The sequence below is a fragment of the Thamnophis sirtalis genome, unplaced genomic scaffold (genome assembly GCF_051295495.1).
Source record: "Thamnophis sirtalis isolate CommonGarterSnake01/CBP01778 unplaced genomic scaffold, rThaSir2_p1.2 scaffold_6, whole genome shotgun sequence".
Lineage (NCBI taxonomy): Eukaryota > Metazoa > Chordata > Lepidosauria > Squamata > Natricidae > Thamnophis > Thamnophis sirtalis.
In genome coordinates, this window is record NW_028261386.1 from 130,343,841 (window position 1) to 130,368,455 (window position 24,615).

Consider the following 24,615-nt stretch of genomic DNA (forward strand, 5'->3'; position numbering starts at 1 on the left):
ATTTCTTACACAGGAACAGGAAACAGAGAGGTGGGATTGAACAGATTATAAAAAGCCTAGCAAGCCCCTCCCTCGGCCCTTCTCTTCTTCTCCACCAACGTTGAAGCATGTGATCTCCTTTTCTGTTCAGGGCTCAAGCCATGTGGCTCTGTCCAACAATAAACCATCTTTCCAAGCAGCCTCCATGTCTCCAGTGTCTTTTGCCCCACTTGGAGCTGAACCCAGAAGGACATTTCTTTCAACAGTATCACAGAAACAACACCAGTTACACTGTCTGTTTTCCCATGAAAATGCACCCTTGAGAAATAGCTGGTATCCATCCTGAAATGTCTCATCTCTCGAAAAGGGATGGTGTGTGTGTATCGTAATATTGATCCTTTCTTACTTCTAGGAATAACAATAACAATCTTACTTACCCATATTTTTTGATATAGGACCAAGCGTTGCTTAGGCTCCCTCCCTCGCAGCCATGCTGATTCTTGATGGCACAAGAGACCAGATTCTGAGGGGAAAGGTTGTCCGTGAAACGGCCTTGGGAATGAATTGCTATTCTATCCGCAGCCACACCTGTCCAATGGAAAAAGCATCAATTATAAAGTTCCCTGTGTGAGAGGTAGTAATAAATCTTTGAAATGGAAGACGTGGAACCAGCTAGCATTCCTTAATTTTTGTAGATGACTGTGAAGATACAAGAGCTTTTCAAATAGCAATAGCAATAGCAGTAGACTTATATACCGCTTCATAGGCCTTTCAGGCCTCTCTAAGCGGTTTACAGAGAGTCAGCATATTGCCCCCAACAATCTGGGTCCTCATTTTACCCACCTCGGAAGGATGGAAGGCTGAGTCAACCCTGAGCCGGTGAGATTTGAACCGCTGACCTGCTGATCTAGCAGTAGCCTGCAGTGCTGCATTTAACCACTGCGCCACCTTGGCTTTTCAAAGGTTAAAGGTTTATTGCATTTATATACCGCCCTATTCCCGGAGGGACTCAGGGCGGCTAACAAACCCAGGGGAGGGGGGGTAATACAACAAGGTAACACAACAAACAAGATACAGAGAGAAATTTAAAAACAATCAACAGTCACACAATTCGAGCGGGGAAGGGAACTCGTCAACCCCAGGCCTGCCAGAACAGCCAGGTTTTTTTTTTTAATTTTTATTGTTTTTTATTAGTAAAAGAAAAATACAACAGCCAATAGATTGCAAAAGACAATACAACATCCACCACTGTTTTGCTTTACATTTGACTACGTTTCGAGACATTTCCATAATAACAAATTCGTTATAGACATCAAAAGTTAGGCATCTTCTTCCCTCCCTCCCTCTTTCCTTCCCTCGTTTCTTCTCTCCCACTCCCCTTCCTTCCCTCCCTCCTTCTCTCCTTCCCTCCTTCCTTCCCTCCTTTCTTTTCTCCTTTTCTCCTTCCCTTCCTTCCCCCTCCCTTTCCTCTCTCCTTCCCCCCTTCCTTCTCTCATACATTCCCTGCTTCCTTCCCTCCTTCCCTCCTTCCTTTCTTTCTTTTCTCTTAGATTCCCTTCTTCCCTCCTTTCTTCCTTCCTTTCTTCTCTCCTTCTCTCCTTCCTTCCCTCCCTCCTTCCCTCCTTGCTTCCCTCCCTGCTTCCCTCCTTCCTTCCTACCCCGCTTTCTTCTCTTTCTTCTCTCCTTCCTTCTTTCCACCTCTCCTTTCCCTTCTCTCCTTACTCTTCCTCCCCTTTAACCTTCCCCCCTTCTTCCGATTCCTCCCCTCTTTCCTACTCTTACATTCCCTCCCATTCTTCCTCTGCCTTTCCCTTTCTCCTAGAACAGCCAGGTTTTAACGGCTTTACGGAAAGCCTGGAGGGAGGTGAGGGTCCGAATCTCCGCGGGGAGTTCGTTCCAGAGGGCCGGAGCAGCCACAGAGAAGGCCCTCCTCCGGGTGGTCGCCAATACAAAGAATGTCATTATAGAATGACAGAGTTAGAAAGGACCTTGGGGGGGTCTTCTGGTCCAACTCCCTGCTCAAGCAGAAGACCTTTGGCCAATGGATAGTCAAGAATGAAACCCATGTTGCCCCAATATAGTTGTCCTACAAGAAATGCCATACATTTACTATATCTAACCAAATTCCCTATTGTTAAAACTGGGTTATTTCAATATGGATGAGTTAAGAAGTTAGTTCCGTTTAATTTTTATAAGATCTTATCCATAGTTGCAATATTCTTTATAAAGAACATCTACTTCTTGTATCTGATTGCATACTTTTATTTTTTGATCGCACATAAATAGCAATAGCAGTTAGACTTATATACCGCTTCATAGGGCTTTCAGCCCTCTCTAAGCAGTTTACAGAGTCAGCATATCGCCCCCAACAACAATCCGGGTCCTCATTTTACCCACCTCGGAAGGATGGAAGGCTGAGTCAACCCTGAGCCGGTGAGATTTGAACAGCCGAACGGCAGAACTGCAGTCAGCTGAAGTAGCCTGTAGTGCTGCATTTAACCACTGCGCCACCTCAGCTCTTAAAGAATCTACTGAGATCGAGGCTAGCATTTTAGATTTTTGTTTCTCTGAAGGGTGATGGGGGAGAAGTACTCTCGACATTCTTATTCAAAAGAAAGAACAAAGAAGAAGAAACAGAAAATAAACCGGAATTGCTGTCTTTTCAATGCACCGAGCGAGAAGTCACGGTAAGTTTAAGGCAGGTGTTGTTCAATCATAGTTCTAGGCACCAACATCAATGTAGCTGAATGGGGAAGTTCCAGAAAGTTTAAAATTTTCTTATTCAACAGCAGGCTTACTGAGCATGTGCAAGAAACATGAGTACGTGCTTGAAACTAAGCAGAGAACACCCACATTCGGTGAACCAAGAATATCCATATATGGTAAAGTTAGGGCAATTGTGTTGTTTGATAAGGTTTGTAACCTGCCACGTCAGGTATAGCTGACGTAGGTATAGGAGGAGTTAGGGAGGGTATAATTGCTGTTACGCTTCTGTAAGGGGTGTGGCCCTTCCTTGTGACTCTTGTGAGTGCATGGTTGAGTTCCACCACGCTTTGCAAACCGTCTTTTTCTACTAAACTTGATTTTTGATCATAAAAGAAACTTTATTCTGCTACTCCGAACCTCGTCTCTGAATTTCTTTCAAGGAATTCTACAAACATAGCCAAAAGAGCACATTACTTGCAGTGGAAAACGCCCAAGATGCTGCACAGTTTCTTTGGTTCAAAGGATCATGAATCCAGCCTGGCCATTCGTAGGAAGCCACAAAGAATTCAGGGAAGTCTGCAACGTCTGCTGTGTTTTCCTAAAGAAATGAAACATTTGGCTGCAGAACATTATAGGACTCAAGGCTGCCCCACTGCTATCCAGGGGCTGCAATGAAGTGCAGATATAATGGCACTCTAAAAAGAGGAAATGGAGGAAAGTCTGCATTTCGTTACAAATATTTACCCGAGTAAAAATAATCCCCCATCACCTGTTCCAGCAGGCTGGGGGGGAGCTGAGAAGCATCTACCTCCATAGAAATTGTGAATGTTGGTTTTGTTTTTAATATGTTGTCTTTGTCTTGTTCCCCCCCCTTTCCCTTGTCTTTTGTGAGCCGCCCGGAGTCCTCCGGGAGTGGGCGGCATACAAGACAAATAAATAAATAATTAATAAACAAACAAACAAACAAACAAACAAACAAACAAACAAATAAATAAATAAATAAATAAATAAATAAAATCAATTGTGGTGGGGGAAACAATCGTAGATGGTGGTCTTGATTATCAACTGCCTATAAATGATACATTCTTTGGGTGTTGCACACAAAAAGATCTCTTCTCTATAGCATGAGTGCCCAACATCTGGCTTGCCTGGGCTTTTATTGAGTGAAATTGCCTCGTGACCCGTCAAAACCGCGCTCGACTAAGCCGCGCCCGATTAAACCGCGCCGCTGACGTCATCAACAGGGCGACAACAGCCAGCGCGGAGAAAGAAGGGCGCTTTAAATAGCGCTTTGAAAGCAAGCCGATTCAACTTAAGGTAAGGGTTAGGTTTAGGGTTAGCTTTAGGGTTAGGTTAAGGGTTAGGGTTAAGTTTAGGGTTAGGTTAAGGGTTAGGATTAGGTTTAGGGTTAGGTTAAGGGTTAGGTTTAGGGTTAGGTTTAGGGTTAGGTTAAGGGTTAGGTTTAGGGTTAGGTTTAGGATTAGGTTTAGGGAGGTTAGGTTTAGGGTTAGGGGTTAATTTTAGGTTTAGGGTTTACAGCGTGCTTCTGTCTCCGCGCTGTGGTCGCCCTGTTGATGACGTCAGCGACGCGGTTTAGTTGGGCGCGGTTTAGTCGAGCGCGGTTTTGTGGTGGAACCAAATTGCCTTGCGTCACATAGAAATATATATGATATACTTAATGTACATAAATACATAACAATGGTAGATGTTTGTGGGGCTACATTACCAGCTATCCAGGGCAGTGGTGGGATTGAAATAATTTACCAACCAGTTGTCTGCCCTAATGAGCAGCTGGGTAGGAAGGGCTCAGTGGTCATTTGATCGTGTGGGCGTGGCCAAGTCAATGTCACTCAGGTTGATGGGCCTTAGTTGTTACAATGGTAATAAGGGTTAACCGGAGAGGCAGTTTCTGTAAGCAGGGCAATAAAGATGAGGCTAGAAACAACACCAGAATGTTTCCTTCCTGCCTTCCTTACAGGATTAGCCCTGTAAAGTGGGAAGATTTCTTCCAACAACCGGTTCTCCGAACTGCTTAGAAAGTTACCAACTGGTTCTTCCGAATATGTACGAACTGGCTGAATCCCACCACTGATCCAGGGCCACCTGCTGCCTGTGGGCCACAGCTGGGACATGCCCAATCCTTAAGCAGTGATAGGATCCTCCCGGTTTAACAATCAGTTCAGTGATCGTGCGATTTGCGGGCGTGCATGCGCAGTTTGAAGAAATCTTCACTTCTGGGTTTCTTCAGAGGAGTCACACAGGTGATTCACAGGGCAATGTGTTCTGCTGCGTGAATCAATTGAGAAGGTGAAGCAGAGGTGGGTTCCTACCAGTTCGCACCTATTCGGTAGAACCGGTTCGTCACATCTACCGAACCGGTTAGAAGAGGTTCCACCAGTGGACCTGGAAAGCAGGCCACACCTACAGAAGAGGTTCCAAAAAAATTTGAAACCCACCACTGCCACCCACACACACAGACAGACAGACAGACTGACCCAGAGAGAAAGAGAAAGGAAGAAATAAATAAAGAAAAAAAGAAAAAAGAAAGAAAAAGAATGAGAGAGAGATGAAAGAAAAAAAGAAAAAAAGGAACAGAGAGACAAAAGGAAGAAAAAAGAGAGAGAGAGAGAACACACATGGCCAGCAAGCCACTCCCACCAGGTCACATGGCTGGCAAGCCACTCCCACAAAGGAGGCCACACCCACAGAGTAGGTTCCAAAAATTTTTGAAACCCACCACTGAGGTGAAGGTAGGAAAATAGGGCAGGCGGGCGGTTGGGCCCATCTGATCACCAGGGTGAACCGGTTCACTCCCAGCTGATCATCAGAGCTACCGGTTCACCCGAACCAATCCGAAACCGGTAGAATCCCAGCCCTGCCTTAAGTGATGTTTGCACTTTGAATAGAAAAGAGAGAAAACGGAGTTACCGTGATAGGTCGCATGTGCAGCAGGGCAGCCGATGGGTAAAATGTGCCAAGGCGATAATTGAAACCTTCTTTCAAGCTCATTCCCCAGAACTGACTGTAGTTATCAGCTTTCCACCTGTCTCACAAATAGATAGAATGCATCAGGTATGTACAGTATGCGTATTTTGTATTTCAGTGACGTGCGGTGAAGTTTATACCTGGTGAGGCTCAGCTGGGCATCCTTTTGCGAAGCAGCTCAGCAGGGCAGAGGTCGGCCTCGGCGGGGGGGGGATTTGAATCGCGGGAGCAGCCAAGCGCCCGGGTCTGCAGCAAAGGCGCTTGGCGGCTCCCGCGATGCAAACTGCCCCACCGCCCCAGATGCTGCTGCCCACCCGCTGCCCCGGCCTGGAGAAGCAGGCCGGGGCAGCGGGCGGGCGGGCGGGCGGGCGGGCGGGCGGCAGGGCATGCCAAGCGCTCAGGTCTGCAGCAAAGAGCCAGCCTCTTCCTTCTCTCCCACTCCTCTCTCCTCTGAAGCACGCCCCGCCCAACGTAAGCGTGCTCAAGAAGACATGATTTGCTGCTTCCAGATCAGGAGGCGGGAGAATTAGTGCCTCTTTTCCATCTGAACTTCTTTGCCTTTTAACTCTTTCTTAACTTTTAGAAGGCGAAAAATTCCTCATGGAAAGGAGGCCCCGAGTTCTCTCACCTCCTGCTTTGGTTAACACTAAGCAGACACCAAGCTGCTGTGACTGGGAATCTGGTAGCAACTATCTTGGCTTTAATTATTTTAAAAAAATATTTAAATTTCTTTCTTTTTCCTGAGGAGACTGGTGAGGCTCCGCCTCCCTTGCCTCTAGTGACTGCACGTCCCTGTTGTATTTGTATGCAAAGGTGTGTTTAAAATGTGGCTGTTTTAAACTCTGCCTGCTCCAGAGGTGCTCTCATTTACAAGTCTTTTTTTCCAAATTTCATTTCAACTTGATGCTAATGTCAACAAAGGTGATTATTTTCTCCCCTACAATCAGTGCGCTTGGAATCAATTATTTCAGGATTCTGGAACTTATGAAGCACGATAGTCGATAATATGAATCTGTCCCATGATTTTACATTTTTATTTTTCATTTGATAGTTTTTGGATTTGACATAGACCTTAGGTTTTTTTTTTTTTTTTTTTAAAGTGGCCTAGGGAAGGGATGGGACCATCCAGGAATCCTTAAAAGGCCAGTTTCAAAATTCTACTGATCCTAAAAAATTCTAAAGATTCTTAATGGTCCCATCCTTTCGCATTCTAATCAACTGGAGAATGTTCTTCAAATAATAGGGAGCAAAATGGGAAAGCTGAGATGAAATGCAGGATCGCCTTCTCCTCCACTCCTATCATAGCCAGAGGTTGTGTTAAAGTGATCTGCTTAGCCAATCAATTAAAATTCAAGCAATTGCATTCATTTGCACCATATGTTGAGCTTGGTTGATTTGAATTTTTATTAGGGATGTTTTGGGTACAGGTAGTTGTTGTGGCCCAGCAGGAGCCGTTGGAGCTGCCAACAGACTCCGACAGCGAGAGACCCTATGAGTCGGCTCTGGAGGATGTGGAGGACCCTGGACAGGGTTCCAACTCCGAGCAGGGAGCAGAGAGGCTGGTTGGCCACCAGGAGGCGCCTGAGCCTTGGACCAGTGGGGAGGAGACAAGGGAGTGTGATCCAGACATCAGCAGTGGGGAGGAACCAAGGGAGTTGTTCCTAGATGTGCGGCACCAGAGAGCTAATAGGCGTAAGGAACAGTTATGCAGTTACAGGAGATAATTGCACTCAGCTGGTGGTCATTAGGCTCATCTCCAGACTATAAAAGGACTGCTTGTGCACACACCTCTTTTGCAGAAGTCAGCACATTAACTAATGTTGGAGAACAGTATTGTGAGCTTGACTGGCTGGATTGCTGCCAAGACTTATCTGTGCTGGATTGCTGCCAAGGCTTGTCTGTGCCAGTTTGCTGCCAAGGACCTGTCTGTCCGTTAATAAATTCCATAAAGTATCTTTGGCTCGGAGTGTTTTGGTGTGGGACGAGGGGGGTCAGAACAGGTAGTCCTCATCTTATAACCATTAGTTCAGCAATCCAGGGCTTTCTCCACCTCTTATGGCACCACATTTTCCGCATAATGACTGCAATAGGGAGAGCTACACAGGTGCCTTGCTTAATAACAACAACCTAATGGTCCTAGTTTTGGGCTTTTAAGTGGAGAACTACCTGTATGTGTTTGGCTTAGAACATTCTGGGAACAAAGCCTGCTTGGTTAGTTCATGATTCAGTATAGTGTGTGTATTAAAAAAAATGATGTTATTCAGTCACAAAGTTGGCCTGTTGTGTGAACCTAGCTAATATGAGGGTTGTTGGGTTTTGCTTTTTTTAAAAAAATTTAAAGTGGCTCACTCAATATTGCATATTTTGAATACCGTCTGAAACAGGTCTGCCTTGTGATAAAAACGTCTCAATATTGCAGCCACAATTAGCTATGAAAGGCCCTAGTTAACATATATAAAAAAGGAACGAGATTTGATCACCGGTTGTGGTTATCACCTTGACTTTTTCTAGTCCCTGATGTGATGGCACCTTATTTAAAAACTTGGTGCCAGTACAATCTTTCATATTAATAAATAATAGAACTCACTTCTTCAGATGTATGGATGATTATTCTCAATTAATAATTATAAATTCACAAGGACAGACTATTATTAGAAAGTGAAGCCAAAAGAACTGTTAATTTCTGATAAGAATAATTTTTGGGGGGATGATGGTGCATAAACTTATCAAAGAAGGCTGTTATCACAGCAGGAAACTAAAATTACGATTAATGTCAATGCTTTTTTCCTCTCCTGCGAAATCAATTAGATCAGAAGGGTGGGTTGGTGGGAAATCTTGGCAATATGCGTGTAGCACATTCCATCATTACATTAGGACGGCCACATAGATTCCTATCTCATGGAATGAATAATAAGGAATAAGAGTTGTGGAAACAGGAAATTGTTCCTTTTTGAAGTCATAAATTGCAAAGTTTTAATATTTGCAAACTTAAAACTCTGGACGGTTCAGCTTTGTTGCTGTTTGGTGATTAACTGATTTTGTAGATTTATTTCTAAAATTAAATTACGTTAGAAAACCTGTATCGGAGTGGGCTTCAAAAATTTCAGCAACAGGTTCTCTGTCCAGTTGCAGGGTGGGTGTGGCCAGGGTGGGTGTGGCCTAATCAGCCTCCTGCTTCATGTCAGGGGGGGCGTTTTCGCCTTTCCAAGACTCCGGAGGTTTTCCTTGAGCCTCTGGGAGAATGAAAGTGCTTCCCCCGGGCTCCGGAGGCCTTCCAGGAGGCCCGTCCTCCCCCTCCCCGAGCCTCCGTGTGGGCCCTGCACTTACTTCTTATCCAAAATGGGCCATGTGGAGACTGCTGGGAGGTGTAGGGCAGGTTGGGGTAGGTAAGGCCAGCCAGGGGTGGGATTTGGAGGTTCTCCGAACTGGCCATAACACTAGCTATGGCCCACCCCTGGCCTGTATTTGATACAGGACTTCATTTGTAGCATTCACAAGAATTAGTATATGATGGCAACAATCCACTTGATACTTTCATTCATTCATTCATTTATTAGATTTATAGGCTGCCCAATCCCGGAGGCTTACACAGAACAAGAAAGAAAACAAACAAAATAAAAAAAATTAAATAAAAAATTTAAAAATTCTCCAACACGCATACGTTCTAATTGGGGCTGGACCCTACATAGTAAAGTCAACAGCCCCAGGCCTGCTGGAACAGCCAGGTCTTAACAGCTTTTCTGAAGGCCATGAGGGTGGGTGAGGTCCGGACCTCTGGGGGTAGCTGATTCCACAGGGTCGGAGCAGCCACAGAGAAGGCTCTCCTCCGAGGCCCCGCCAGCCGACACTGTCCGGCTGACCGCGTCCTAAGGAGGCCCACCCTGTGGGATCTTATCGGCCATTGGGAGGTATGTGGCAGTAGGCGGTCTCGCAAATACACTGGTCCTGAGCCATGTAGGGCTTTAAAGGTAATGACCAACACTTTGAATTGCGTTCAGAGACCCATTGGCAGCCAGTGCAGCTCGCAGAGGACAGGTGTAATATGGGTGTATCTTGGTACACCCAATATCACTCGCGCGGCTGCATTCTGGACTAGCTGTAGTCTACGAACGCTTTTCAAGGGTAGCCCCATGTAGAGTGCATTGCAATAATCCAGCCTTGAGGTGACTTTCTCTGTTACTAAAGGGGAAGCTATCTGCATCAGCGTCACATAAATCAAGATGCTTACCCATAGGTCCCACTGTTGATTTGCTCAATTAATTTGGGCTGAACGAGGCACGTTTTATCTGTGCATCTCCAATGACTGTTTACACACTCGCTGAAAGGAAGGGAACAGAGAATAGTTTTTAATGAAAAACAAAAAAACAAAATTATGGAGAACCAAACACTGTCGATGAAACACGTAGATGGTTCTCAAGTGATCTGCTTGTGAAATTTTCATGCTCACAAAGCGATAGCAACAGCACTTGGAATTGTATAGCATTTCACAGGGTTCCACCACAAAACCGTGCTCGACTAAACCGCGCCCGACTAAACCGCGTTGCTGACGTCATCAACAGGACGACAACAGCGCGGAGACAGAAGCACGCTGTAAACCCTAAACCTAAAATTAACCCCTAAACCTAACCCCCCTAAACCTAATCCTAAACTTAACCCTAAACCTAACCCTTAACCTAACCCTAAAACTAACCCTTAACCTAACCCTAAACCTAATCCTAACCCTTAACCTAACCCTAAACCTAACCCTAACCCTTAACCTAACCCTAAAGCTAACCCTAAAGCTAACCCTAAACCTAACCCTTACCTTAAGTTGAATCGGCTTGCTTTCAAAGCGCTATTTAAAGCGCCCTTCTTTCTCCGTGCTGGCTGTTGTTGCCCTGTTGATGACGTCAGCAACGCGGTTTAATCGGGCGTGGCTTAGTCGAGCGCGGTTTTGACGGGTCACGATTTCACAGGGCTTTACAGCCCTCTCTAAGTAGATTACAGAGTCAGCCTATCGCCCCCAACAATCTAGGTCCTCATTTTACCAATCTTGGAAGGATGGAAGGCTGAGTCAACCTCGAGCCAGTCAGGATTGAGCAGTGAGTTAGCCATGCAGTACTAATCTCTAAGTACTGTGCTCTTGTATGTCATAGACATAAGACCTAGCCAGGAAATCTAGGGTGTCTTTTGGAGAGCAACTGTCCTAGTTGGGAGGAGGCATCAAACAGGGAATTAGCCTAGACTCATTACATAAACACAAGAGGGCAAGATTTGACACCCCCAGAATGCCTTTCAGCTTTATCTAGGAGAACCTGCCAGATTCCTATGAAATAGGTAATAGAACAATAAAGTAGCTAGCTTAAACTCTTTCGTGTGTGGGTTTGGCTGTTTGTGCCTGACAGCACCTTACTGGTATTCATCTCCACATTTCTTTTTCCAGTGTAAATATTTATCAGGTGGGCAGTTCCATCTTCAAACTCCGTAAATGTACTCCTACAGTACCAGTTTATCCACATTGTAGCACCAGCAGTACAGCAACATATTCGTAAGTAATTCATGGGCTGTTTTGATGCAGGCTGGCAATAGCAATAGCAGTTAGACTTATATACCGCTTCATACGGCTTTCAGCCCTCTCTAAGTGGTTTACAGAGTCAGCATATCGCCCCCACAGTCTGGGTCCTCATTTCACCCACCTCGGAAAGATGGAAGGCTAAGTCAATCTTGAGCCGGTGAGATTTGAACCGCTGAACTGCAGATAGCAGTCAACTGAAGTGGCCTGCAGTACTGCACCCTAACCACTGCGCCACCTCGGCTCTTCTATCTATCTATATAAAAATGACTGTGTGTGTGTGTATTTTCCAGCATAACTCTGGAACGCCTCAAGCAATTTCAAATAAACTTGGCACACAGATGACTTACTCTCTGGGAAAAAATATTGTGGGGGTAAGACACCCCTAAAACCCCTCAGGGTGTGTGTTTTGTTAACATATAGCCTGTGGTGCCTTAAAATGGCTTCTACTGTGCTGCTGTAAAATGGCTTCTGCTGTACAGCACAGCAGAGTTGCCATGGTAACGGCTTCACAGTACTCCACAAGAGGGCTCCCTCTGACAAGAGGGAAAATCCAACATTAGAAATTACGTTTGTTCCTGACATTTTCCCCCTATAATCCTTTGTAATCAGCTAATCCTTTGTAAAATGCTTTCTCTTTGCTTTGCATAAATGAGGGGAGCATTCGTTCAAATTAATGTGAGTTTAGGGTGACGGGCGTTTTAATCACTTGTATCAATGAAGATTTTTCATTCCTTTCACATTACCAACTGTTGCAGTTATCTTTAAATGTTGTTCCTTCTTCATGATGCTGGCCATCTTTGAAGCAACCTGTCAACGTAACACATAGAAAAAGGAGGGAATAGTTAGAAAATTGCTCCCACCTTTAGACATGTCAAGTGGAAGGCTTAATTTTTTTGCATCAGCGAGCTGAATTAATAATTCATCCTTGCAGAAAAAGGATGACTTAAAGAAAAGGAATCTCTGTAAAAGGTGTTCAGAAGGATGCCCACCTGTGCAATCCTTGTAATGGAATTCAACAGTCATTCTACTTTCCATTAACGTTGCTTCTATTTCATTCCTGAAGAACCGTTTTCTGAAAATAACTTTCCCTTCTCTGATTTTATGCTTTGTACTTCTTTTAAAAAGCCAATTTGGGGTAGTAGTTAGGGCACCCAGCTAGAGACTCGGAGCCCTTGAGTTCCAATCCCACCATAAGTGCAAAGGCAGTTGGATGACCTTGGGCCACTCCAGTGGTGGGATTCAAATAATTTAACAACCGGTTCTCTGCCCTAATGACCAGCTGGGTAGGTGTGGCTTGGTGGTCATGTGCCCATGTGGGCGTGGCCAACTCAACATCACTCAGGTTGATGGGCGCTTCGCCTTTGCTGTTACAATGTAATGAGGGTTAACCAGAGAGGCAGTTTCTGTAAGCAGGGCAATAAAGATGAGGCTAGAAACAACACCAGAATGTTTCCTTCCTGCCTTCCTTACAGGATTAGCCCTGGAAAGTGGAAAAAAGCAAAAGGAGATTTCTTCCACTGAACTTACTAAACCTACCAAAGATCTGGACAGGAATCTTCTGATATGCTTGAAGTCACACCAGGGAGCTTCAGCCCCAATTAATAGTAATTAAATGCTCTCCAACCCCTTGGCAAGGAGAACTGCACAGCAGACTGCCAGCTTGAAGAAAATGCGCTCTTGAGGTTGGACTATCATGCTTTGGGAAACTGCCAAATGCAATTTGTACTCAATAGGGATTATAGAGCTTGATGTATGAGGAGAGAAAATACTCTCTCTTTTTTTGCTTTTGCTTTTCATGAGATTTTTGTTGTAGTTGAATCAAAACTCCCCCCATTTATCATGAGCAACATCTGATATGTAGAGGTTTTCAAATATTGACCAAGTTTTTATAGTTTCAACATGCAGGAAGAAAGGTACTCATGCAATTCTCACGGTGATTTTTCCAATCTGATGTTCTTGAAATGGAATTATAGCAATAGAAATAGGCCTTAGACTTATATACCGCTTCATAGTGCTTCACAGCCCTTCATAGTGCTTCACAGCCCTCTCTAAGCGGTTTACAGAGTCAGTCTATTCCCCACAACAGTCCTCATTTTATCGACCTCGGAACTGAGGCTGAGTCAACCTTGAGCCAGTCAGAATTGAACTCCTAGCTGGGGGGCAGAATTAGCCTGCAATACAGGATTCTAACTACTGCACTACTATGGCTCCTATGAAGTGAGGAAATTGTGGTATTTCATAACCATAGCTGAAAACTAACATACCTTGCTTAAAATGCTAGTTAGTGTAGTTCTGCTCACTCCAACATTTCTTACAGTTTATTTAGAAGTAAATCCTGCTATGTCCCATTCATTTGAATTGGTTTCAGATTGCAGGCACACGTGGAAACCTGCCTCCCTTCATTTGGTAGAAATCCATAATCGGTCTTCTTGCAGTAAGAGCTTCTAGAATTGCAATTTGTTGGTATGAGACTTTATGGAAGCTACATAGACAATATTTGAATGAGAACCTGTAGCTCCATGTCAAAAGCCAGTGTCAGCCTCTGCTTTGCTGCTGCTTCGGCTGCCATTGAAACGGGGAGGGAGGGCATGGTATTTGGGAGGGGTTTACTAATTGTGCTGGAGGAAGATTCTGGAGTTTCTGCTGCCTGTCAGACTACGCATGCGGAGGAGGTTCCCGCCAAGGCTAACGGCACCGACATTCCATCTTAGTGATGCCTTTTGAAGTTATCTCACACCTGACACTTGGGAGAATTATGATTGGACTGTAACTGGGATGCCAAGGGGTGGGGAATGGGTTATTCTATATATCAATCGCTTTCGCGCCTAAATGATCAGACTTCGCTTTGCTACGCCGCTAATCATTTATAATTAGTAAAAGTACACTTGATTTCTACCTATGGAGTCTCGTGGTCTTCCTTCCTAATTACTCAATGAAGAGGTGCTGACAGCCAGTTTGGTTTAATAGTTAAGGCAACAGGTTAGAGACTGGGAGGTTGAGAGTTCTAGTCCTGCCCGAGAAATACAGCCAGTTGAGTGACCTTGGGCCAGTCGCTCTTTCTCAGCCCTAAGAAGCAAGCAAGTGCATATCACTTCTGAAATGTCGCTAAGAAACTCTAGAGTCCTGTCCAGATAGTTGCCAGGAATCAACGTTGGCTCACACAAAAAAAAGAGGAGAGGAGAGGAAAGGAGATAAGACAAGACAAGACAAGATGAGCTCCATGACAGAAGATATTTTCATGCAAAAGATTTCGGATTCAACTACGGTAGTAAATCAAGACCAAAAAAAAAAAAAAGCCTTCACTAAAACTCTTCTAAAATAAAATAAAAACAAATTTTAAAATCCCAGGAAATCAGTCCAATGGCCTGACTCAGTTTAAATATGTCAGAGCTGACAAACTGCAACCTTTTAATCTTCAGGTGCCACATCAACTATGCGGTCAGATGATATCGCTGTTACTAATCCTGTTATCTTGCTATCTATTTGGATTTCGAAACAGCTGACATACCGTCAAAAGGATTCTCTTGAAACCAGCCGGAAACCTATCCAGCAATATTTAGTTTTTAAGTTAAAAACAGAAGAGAGCGGAAAAGGGCAGTTTAACAGTTAAATTTGACACACATAGGAGCAAAGTCATTCCATCTATTCATTTTGGGAACAGTTGTCTGGCCTTCAGTCACTTGTAGAGCTGAGAAGATAGAGCTCTCAGAGGAATAGCTCTTTTTTAGCCCTTGCTAGCCACGTTTTTATTTTTATTTTTAGGAAAGCGAGAAAGACCCAGCTTCCCAAATGAGCAGAACTTATTAAAAGAACTGAAATAAAAGCTTCAAGGGTATGCTAATGGCGGATGAAGCAGCCGTGCATGGTGATACTGAATTTTAAACACTTTATTAGCTTGTATTAATAATGCAGTTTATCCTCTTCCATTTTCCCAATGCTGCTTTTATAAAAATAAAGAGGAATAGCAATAAAGCAATAGCAGTTAGACTTATATACCACTTCATAGGGCTTTCAGCCCTCTCTAAGCGGTTTACAGAGTCAGCATATTGCCCCCAACAACAATCCGGGTCCTCATTTTACCCACCTAGGAAGGATGGAAGGCTGAGTCAACCTTGAGCCGGTGAGATTTGAACAGCCGAACTGCAGAACTGCAGTCAGCTGAAGTAGCCTGCAGTGCTGCATTTAACCACTGCGCCACCTTGGCTCTTTTAAATGGTTGATGTATTTTGTAATAAATGATACTAGTATTTTTTTAAAAAAAGATAAATGCAGGAAACTACAGTATAACTTCCTCTCTCCCTTCCTTCTTTCTACACATTTACTGCAAGCTCTTAAGAATACTCATAACACGCAGCAAGACTGCTGGTGGCCCAATACTGGAAGAAGGAAGATTTGCCTACTGTTCAAGAATGGACATTAAAAGTAACAAACCTAGCAGAGATGGCTAAAATATCAGCATATCTCAAGGATCACTCAAATGAGAGATATAAACTGGAATGGAGAAGATGGATTGACTATACTCAAAATAAATACGGGACTAAGAAATTCCAGATAGTTTATGACTGAAGAAACAAGGAATGATATAATCTGTTTAGAGTTAGCCTAGCAAAGAGGAGTTAAAGCTCAAATGAAAGATGATACTAACTTCTTTTTTTAAGTTTATCTTAGAATATCTTTGTTAAAGATTTATACCCTGTATTGGTTCTGGGAAGTTGGGGGAGTGGGGGGAAGACTGGGGGGGGTGGGGTTTGGGTGGAGAGGGTAGGGGGAGGGAGGTAAACATTTGCAAAAGGTTTCTTTCTCAAAATTTTCAATTAAAAAAAAAGAATACTCATAACAGAATAATAGAGTTGGAAGGACCTTTGTGCTCTTCTAGTCCAGCCCTCTGATCAAGCAGGAGGCCTTATACCATTTCAGACAAACTGTCTGTCAAACTGTCTGTCAAACTGTCCAGTTTCCTCTTGAGAACCTCCAGTGATGGAGCAATCATTACTACTGTAATGCGCTCTACATGGGGCAGCCCTTGAAGAGCATTCGGAGACTTCAGCTTGTCCAGAATGCAGCCGCACGAGCGATTGTGGGTGCACCCTGCTACACCCATGTTACACCTATCCTCCGCGAGCTGCACTGGCTGCCTATTGGACTCCGGACGCGCTTCAAGGTGCTAGTCGTTACTTTTAAAGCCCTTCATGTTATTGGACCTGGGTACTTGAGAGACCGCCTCCTGCCAATTACCTCCCTTCGACCAATCAGATCCCACAGATTAGGCCTCCTCCGGATACCATCAGCCAGCCAATGTCGAATGGCGACTCTCCGCGGGAGGGCCTTTTCTGTGGCTGCTCCGACCCTTTGGAACGATCTCCCCGTGGAGATTCGGACCCTCACCACCCTTCAGGCTTTCCGCAAAGCCGTTAAGACCTGGCTGTTCCAGCAGGCCTGGGGCTAATGAGTTCCCAGCCTCACTCGAATTGTTGACTGTTGTGTAGTTTTAATTTGTCTCTGTATCCTGTCTTGTTTCATTCATTTTTTGTATTGTCCCCTTTCCTATATGTCTGTTTGCCGCCCTGAGTCCCTCTGGGGAATAGGGCGGCATACAAGTCTAATAAATGGAATGGAATGGAATCACAACTTCTGAAGCCAAGCCATTCCAAGGCTCCTTCAAGACTCCAAACCTTTTTACAGCATTCAGTCGGTCACATTCCAGAAGGACATTAACTCCTCTGCCTGGTAGAAATGGAGGTGGGAACACTTACCCCATTGCTGTTCCTGTGGTCTTAAATGCTCTGGAGCATGCTTGTGGCAAACCATCCAGAAGTCTGGGCAACAGTCAATAGAATCAGGCGGCTCCGAAGTACAAAATTCATCACAATAGCATGTGGCATTTCTGACATTGTATTGAAAGATGCAGTTGTCATCTCTGCCTGGGCAACAGCCTCTCAGCCGGCAGTAGCTTCTTCTGAGGGGAATTCTTCTGACTCTCTTCCTTCCAGAACAATCTGGAGAACAGTCCTTGTGTAGGGTATTATTTCTGGAGGCAAATAGCTCTTCCGTACAAATCATGATTGCAAAGCAACATAAAGCTAAATCCCAGGCCCCCATTCTTTCTTGAGTATAACAGCAAATTGCTATCAGGATGGCTGCCTCAGATGTTTTGAAACTCGGAGCAGGACTGTCTGGAGTGTTTATCTATGTCTACATTGATGTCAAAACTCCTAAAAAAAGAAGCCACACAGATTCAGCCAGCCGTCTGCCACAAGAATATTCTTGGTGTTGGGGAAAATATTTGTACTTTAACCATTAGTCAGAGATGCTATAAAATGCATTATTTACAAAGTTTAAAAAAAAAAACCAACTTAGGCATCATGAGGATGACAAATGCAAGCTGTCTCTTCAAATGGCCGGGAGTCTTTTTAAGATCATTTGGAACAAAACGATCGAGCAAATCCTTACTCTAAAGCCATTAATGGTGAAGTTTTGTATCCGTGTTTCTTGAGTTCTATCTCTACATATGACAGCATAGCTTAACGTATATGAAATTATGGAAATTAAGTCAAGGCCTAGGGGGTACAGTACTTCACTTACAAAGTCATTTTCAAAGGTTTTGCTTACGAGGAGAGGAGAGAGTGTTAGGGATTTCCTTGTCAAAGACCAGTAGCAGAGGTGAAAAACATCCTATTCAATTTCTGGTAAGTAATTGTTATGTTACTTGTAGCAACATGGCAGCCATTTTGTGGCATATATTCAAAATTCTGAGCATGTCCACATATTGGCAACGGATATTTTTCTTCCCCATTTTCTTCCCCATTTCGAACATCATTTGTCAGCTGTGACCAGGGGGGCATTTGCCCAGGTTCACCTGGTGCACCAGTTGCATCCCTACCTGAACCGGGGGGCCCTCACAACAGTCACTCGTGCCCTTGTGACCTCTAGGCTGGAATACTGCAATGTGCTCTACATGGGGCTGCCCTTGAAGAGCATCCGGCAACTTCAGCTAGTCCAGAATGCAGCCACACGAGCGATCGTGGGTGCACCTCGTTTCACCCACGTAACACCTATCCTCCGCGAGCTGCACTGGCTGCCTGTTGATCTCCGGGTGCGATTCAAGGTGCTACTTATCACCTACAAAGCCCTTCATGGTACTGGACCTGGGTACTTGAGAGACCGCCTACTGCCAATTACCTCCACTAGACCGATACGATCGCATAGATTAGGCTTCCTCTGAATTCCATCATCCAGCCAGTGTAGACTGGCAACTACCCGGAGGAGAGCCTTCTCTGTGGCTGCTCCGACCCTCTGGAACGAACTCCCCGTGGAGATTCGGACCCTCACCACCCTCCAGTCCTTCCGCGCCGCCCTAAAGATCTGGCTGTCCCGGCTGGCCTGGGGTTAAGATTCTGACCCCACTCGAATTGTGTGACTGTTGTGTTTCTTTTAATATGTTGTATTGTCCTTATGTTGGAAATTGTTTGTCCTTCCCCCCCCCTTTTTTTGAACTGTGAGCCGCCCTGAGTCCCCCCAGGGAAAAGGGCGGCATACAAATAAAGGGAAAATGAAAAATGAAAAAAAAAATTTTTTCTGTTCTGTATTTTTTCTATTGTTTTATATACCATTTTTGTTCTATTAATAAATAAAGGAGAAAAGTATTTTGGGCTCGCAGCCGGGACTGATAAAGACATTCCTTTGCAGGCTTCATTTGGCTTCTGTTTCAGAACGAACAAGGTGAGGGTCAGAACAAGCATCCATGGGTTGCACTAAGTGCAAATGGAGAAGGACCTCGTAAGTGTCAAGTGCAAACGAAAATCAAAGATCACATCTCATTTTACAGATCATATCCCTCTTCTTCCCTCTCAAACATGCACTACATGCCTTTTTTTCCCTTAAATTAAAAATGAAACATCTTCATAAGTGCTAATTTCAATTCTGAGAGGTATAGTTCCTCCTCTTTGATCATTTTGATTCTCCTTTTCTCATGGCACGACATAATCGCGGTAGACTAAAGCGCGCCGACAACACCGCGGTGCTAAAACCGCGATGTCAAAAGCGCGCCCACAACAGCGTGCCGACAACAGAGCGCCGACAGAAGTGCGATTTAACTTAAGGTAAGGTTTAGGGTTAGGTTTAGGGTTAGGTTTAGGGTAGATTTAGGGTAGGTTTAGGGTTAGGTTTAGGGTTATTTTTAAGGTTATTTTTAGGGTTATGTTTAGGGTTAGGTTTAGGGTTCTGTCGGCGCGCTGTTGTCGGCGCGCTGTTGTCAGCGCGCTGTTGTCGCACGGTTTTGACAGTGCGGTTTTGTCACCGCGCTTTAGTCACACACGCTTTAGTTTACCGCGGTTTTGTGGTGGAACCCCTTTTCTTCCCCTTTTCCAGGCTTACATAAAATCTGTATTTTACACTTTCATCAGAAAAGTATAGACGAGAAGACACAGAAGAAAGAGTAACTACTTGTTGCAGACTACACTTCAGGGATGGGTTTCTCTCCCTGTTCCAAACGGTTCAGTTGGAACGGGGCCGGCGGTGTCCTCGTGCACGCGCGCAGTGCACGCATGCGTACTAGCGTCTGTGCGATGCTCCAGCTGCTCCTGGAGGATCGTGCCGGCGCTGTATGTGTCCTGCGCATGCGTGGAAGCGCAGAACTCGTCAAAACCGGGTAAGAAACGCGGGCGGGCGGGTGGACCCTTCGGTGTTCCCGGAAGTTAGTTACTTCTGGGTTCGCCGACCAACCGATTCGCGGGGACCGCCGCGAACCGCCTGAAACCCACCCCTGCTACACTTCCTTTATTTTATTTATTGGCACGGCCAACGCTCTTTTTAAAAGACACAGCATCATTCAAATATAACAAGAGCAACAAATCCAGCTGGACACTTAAGGATTCCAGAGGAAAGGAGCTCTTTATATTGATGCATGAGTAAACACTGCCCCTGAATATTTAAACAAGATGAAATCCCAAGACCACATTTTAAAACCAATGGTCTAGGCCCAAGAATTACTATGTTTAACAACAAAGCCCTACATTGCATCTTCTCTCACAATTGTGTCACTTGGCCTAGCTATTAAAAAGCAGTTCGGTCCAAAGACAAACTTTACAAATGGACAAGTAAAAAGAGCAGCCATGAATACACGCCAGTTCTTGAAGTCCGTTGTTGTTTCAATGTTTATCCTAATTGTATTTTGGATTAACTTCCCCTATGTTGGGTACAGTGGTGGGTTTCAAAAATTGTTCGAACCTACTCTGTGGGTGTGGCCTCCTTTGTCCCCCCCCCCCATTCTGGACACTCAATCTTTAATCTGAAAACTAGGAACACGTTTGTCTTTTGTTCTAATGCAGTCATTTTCCAAATATTCTGTGTATAGTAAACCTCCATTTTAGATATCTAATGCTGAAATCATGATTCAAGTAATATTCTTATTCAGCTGTTACCATTATAGAAACATGAGTAGTGTAAAAAACAGGGTTTATTTATTTATTTTATTTATTTATTTAGACATTTATAGGCCACCCTTTTCCCTGAGGGGACTCAGGGCGGCTTACAGTCAAAAAGGAAAGGGAGTGTAGGACAATACAAAAAGGAATGTGCACAAAAGTAGGTTAAATAGTAAAACTCAACATTCACTCAGCATTTGGGAGGGGCAAAAGTAAACTTATCCCCAGGCCTGACGGGCTAGCCAGTTCTTGAGGGCTGTGCGGAAGGCCTGGACGGTGGTGAGGGTACGAATCTCCATGGGGAGATTGTTCCATAGTGTCGGAGCCGCAACAGAGAAGGCTCTCCTCCGAGTAGTTGCCAGTCGCCACTGACTGGCGGATGGAATACGGAGGAGGCCAACTCTATGCGATCTGATGGGACGCAGGGAGGTAATTGGCAGAAGGCGGTCTCTCAAATAGCCAGATCCACTACCATGGAGCGCTTTATAGGGTTGTGGCAATTCCCTGTCTTCCCCACACCAGAGATGGGTTCCTACCAGTTTGGACCTATTCGGTAGAACCAATTCGTCAAATCTACCGAACCGGTTAGAAGAGGTTCCACCAGTGGACCCGGAAAGCAGGCCACACTTACAGAAGAGGTTCCAAACTTTTTTGAAACCCACCACTGATCCTTGGATATGATTATTCTACACTATCATGCTCATATTTATAAAACTCAGTGCCTCTGTGAAAGGTAAGGATGACTACTGCGTTTGTGGTGCAATCAGAACATTGCGTGTGTTGAAGTTGTTTTAACGCAAACCAAAGATGCCTTTCAAAAAACAAGTTTACATCATATTCTGATGCATGCCAGTGCTGTGTTTGAGGTAATTTAAGGTGGTTCTGACAAGTGTCGTCGGCATCTTCATATCCGGTCACATGGGCAGCAAGCCACTCCCATCCGGTCACATGGGCGGCAAGCCACTCCCACAAAGGAGGCCACACCCACAGAGTAGGTTCGAACAATTTTTGAAACCCACCACTGACCCACACCTTTCTTCTGCCCATGGGAATGTGGCACATCTAGTTTTTTATGAGGTGATGTCCAGTTGTGGGGCTTCGGATTTGAGGGAGAGCCTCTGCTTGTGCTCTTTTTGTGCATTTCGTCCAATTTGTGGATCAGTAGGAGAGGCAATGCGTGTCTCTACTAGAGAAGAGAATATTCAGCCCTTGATTCTTCCTGAAGTATTTAGGAGAATGCCTCAATGAAGCTTTGGAAAAGGTCCTAAATTACTATGCTCATGAAACACAGAAATCAGTTTGCTTTTTTATTCCATCAGGAAAAACAATCCTTGCAGGAAAGAAGAAAATAGTGGACATTTCTGAATACTTTTGCAAAACACTGGGCTGATTTACAGCAATGATAACTTCTGTATACCAAAGTTCAAATGCGAGAATTGCTGGCCAATTCTTCTAGCCAGTAATCAATAGACATAACAACACATAAAAAAACGTTTTGTACAATATATAGTTTCATTTTATTTCTTTTGAAAACATCGCGTGATTTTTCCAAACAAATGATTTTTTCCCCACTACAGATAGTAAATGCTCAGTCAACAGTCTGGGATAAATATTTTCCTCAGTCAATCCACATCTCTCTGGGACTGCTGAATTTTTTGAGTCTGCTTGCCATGTGCTATCCTGTTTCCCCAAAAATAAGACCTCCCCGGATAATAAACCCAATCAGGCTTTTGACTGCATGCGCTAAAATAATCCCTCTCCCGCGAATAAGCCCTCCCTGAAAATATTGCCACACAGTAGCAGCCATGAGGTGACAAATCTCGCTGCCTCCTGCATGTCAAAAAATAATAAAATCTCCCCGGAAATAAGGCCAAGCATTTATTTCAAGGTTCAAAAGAAAATAAGACCCTGTCTTATTTTCAGAGAAACACGGTATCAAGAGCTTTTAGTATACACAGAAAAATAATGTTAATATTGAAACACTTCTACTTATTTCAGCATGAGTTGTGTGCCAGTGTTGTGCCAGACAGATGAATAATTTTCTACATATCCTACATTATGTTTAAAAAAGAAAAATAGATGCGCATTCATCTCAACCCCAAAGAAGGAATATCCTATGTACAGAAAGCAAACCTCCAACTAGAACAACTTAAATATTTGCAGTTCAAATATTATGTACAAACATTTTTTTTTGTAAATACTCAACATTTTTGTGATCAGAAAAAAATAATAATCATGGCACCAAACCAACATTTGAAGGTAGATCTAACTGCCTAAGACATTTGAAAGTAGCTTGAACACATTCTATACTCAGAAATGATATGATTTCTGAACACTACAGATCCTTGTTCCGGTGACAACATTTCTTTCCCGCCTCATTTATTCAGATGAAAACTCCACAGTATTCAAGATGGCTGAGTTTATGATCCTTGCCATCCATCTGAAATTTCCATTTCAAAAGGCACAGCAACCAAATTCATTACACAGAAACATACCAAATTCCAGATGATCCTCTGAATGGTGTGATGGTCAAATACTACAGTCTACAGGTAACCCTCGACTTAACAACAGTTCATATAGTGACCATTCGAAGTTACAACAGCACTGACAAAAGTGACTTATGACCATTTTTCACATGTGTGACCGTTGCAGCTTCCCCGTAGTCACGTGGTTTGCGTTTGCATGCTTGACAACTGACTCAGATTTATTACGGTTGCCGTGCCCCCGAGTGATGTAGAGCCGAGGTGGCGCAGTGGTTAAATGCAGGCTACTTCAGCTGACTGCAGTTCAGCAGTTCGGCTGTTCAAATCTCACCGGCTCAGGGTTGACTCAGCCTTCCGTCCTTCCGAGGTGGGTGAAATGAGGACCCGGATTGTTGTTGGGGGCGATATGCTGACTCTGTAAACCGCTTAGAGAGGGATGAAAGCCCTATGAAGCGGTATATAAGTCTAACTGCTATTGCTATTGTTATTGATGTTATTGATCCATTTGCGACCTTTTGATGAGCAAAGTCAATGGGGAAACCAGATTCACTTAACAACAGTGTTACTCATTTAAGAACTGCAGTGTCTCACTTAACAAATTTGGCAAGAGAAGTTGTAAAATGGGGCAAAACTCACTTAGACAAATTTCTCACTTAGCAACATAAACTTTGGACTAAGTTGCGAACTTAAATTGAGGATTATTTGTGTAAGCAACTTTATAGCTTCACCCTAACCCATTTTACAATGTATATAGCAGTGGTGGGATTCAAATAATTTAACAGCCGGTTCTCTGCCCTGATGAGCATCTGGGTAGGTGGGGCTCGGTGGTCATGTGACTGGGTGGGCGTGGCCAACTCAATGTCACTCAGGTCAATGGGCGCTTTGCCTTAGCTGTTACAATGTAATAAGGGTTAATTGGAGAGACAATTTCTGTAAGCAGGGCAACAAAGATTAGGCTAGAAACAACACCAGAATGTTTCCTTCCTGCCTTCCTTACAGGATTAGCCCTGTAAAGTGGAAAAAAACACAAAAGGAGATTTCTTCCAACAACCGGTTCTCTGAACTGCTTAGAAAGTTACCAACCGGTTCTCCCGAATAGGTGCGAACTGGCTGAATCCCACCACTGGTATATAGACAATGTCGGCTATTGATTCTTTTCATAGCATAGTCCAAAATAGTACTTTTGAATGCCTTAAAATCTAGTTTGGATTTGTGTTTTTAAATTATGTATTGTTTTGTGTTGTTTTAATTTTTTGTTTGTATCCCCCTTCCCTGGTTTGAGTTGTGAGCCGCCCTGAGTCCCCTTCGGGGGAAAAGGGCGGCATATAAATAAAATAAACTTTCAAACATTCTTATAAAAAGGAACATTTCCTCTATTATTCTTCTACCAGTCCCTAAAATTTAAGCGAGAGAATCATCTCTGTATCCTTCCCGAGCTGGAATCAGGATGAGCAAAAGAGATTTTCCCTCATTAAAAAAAAAAAGA

The 24,615-nt window shown here is 44.0% G+C and overlaps 1 protein-coding gene across 1 annotated transcript in view; it reads right to left on the reverse strand.

The window, feature by feature from the left end:
- The window catches only part of TINAG (tubulointerstitial nephritis antigen), a 41,576-nt gene extending 24,274 nt beyond the window's left edge, over window positions 1-17,302 (reverse strand). Inside the window, exons 1-6 of the mRNA XM_087718957.1 lie at window positions 16,978-17,302; window positions 11,968-12,031; window positions 9,899-9,988; window positions 5,614-5,728; window positions 3,160-3,283; window positions 417-567 (exon numbers count right to left, since the gene is read on the reverse strand). Coding sequence (XP_087575083.1) covers window positions 417-567; window positions 3,160-3,283; window positions 5,614-5,728; window positions 9,899-9,988; window positions 11,968-12,031; window positions 16,978-17,284 — 851 coding nt within the window. The 5' untranslated portion in view covers window positions 17,285-17,302. The remainder of the gene's footprint in view (window positions 1-416; window positions 568-3,159; window positions 3,284-5,613; window positions 5,729-9,898; window positions 9,989-11,967; window positions 12,032-16,977) is intronic.
- Window positions 17,303-24,615: the final 7,313 nt, after the last annotated feature.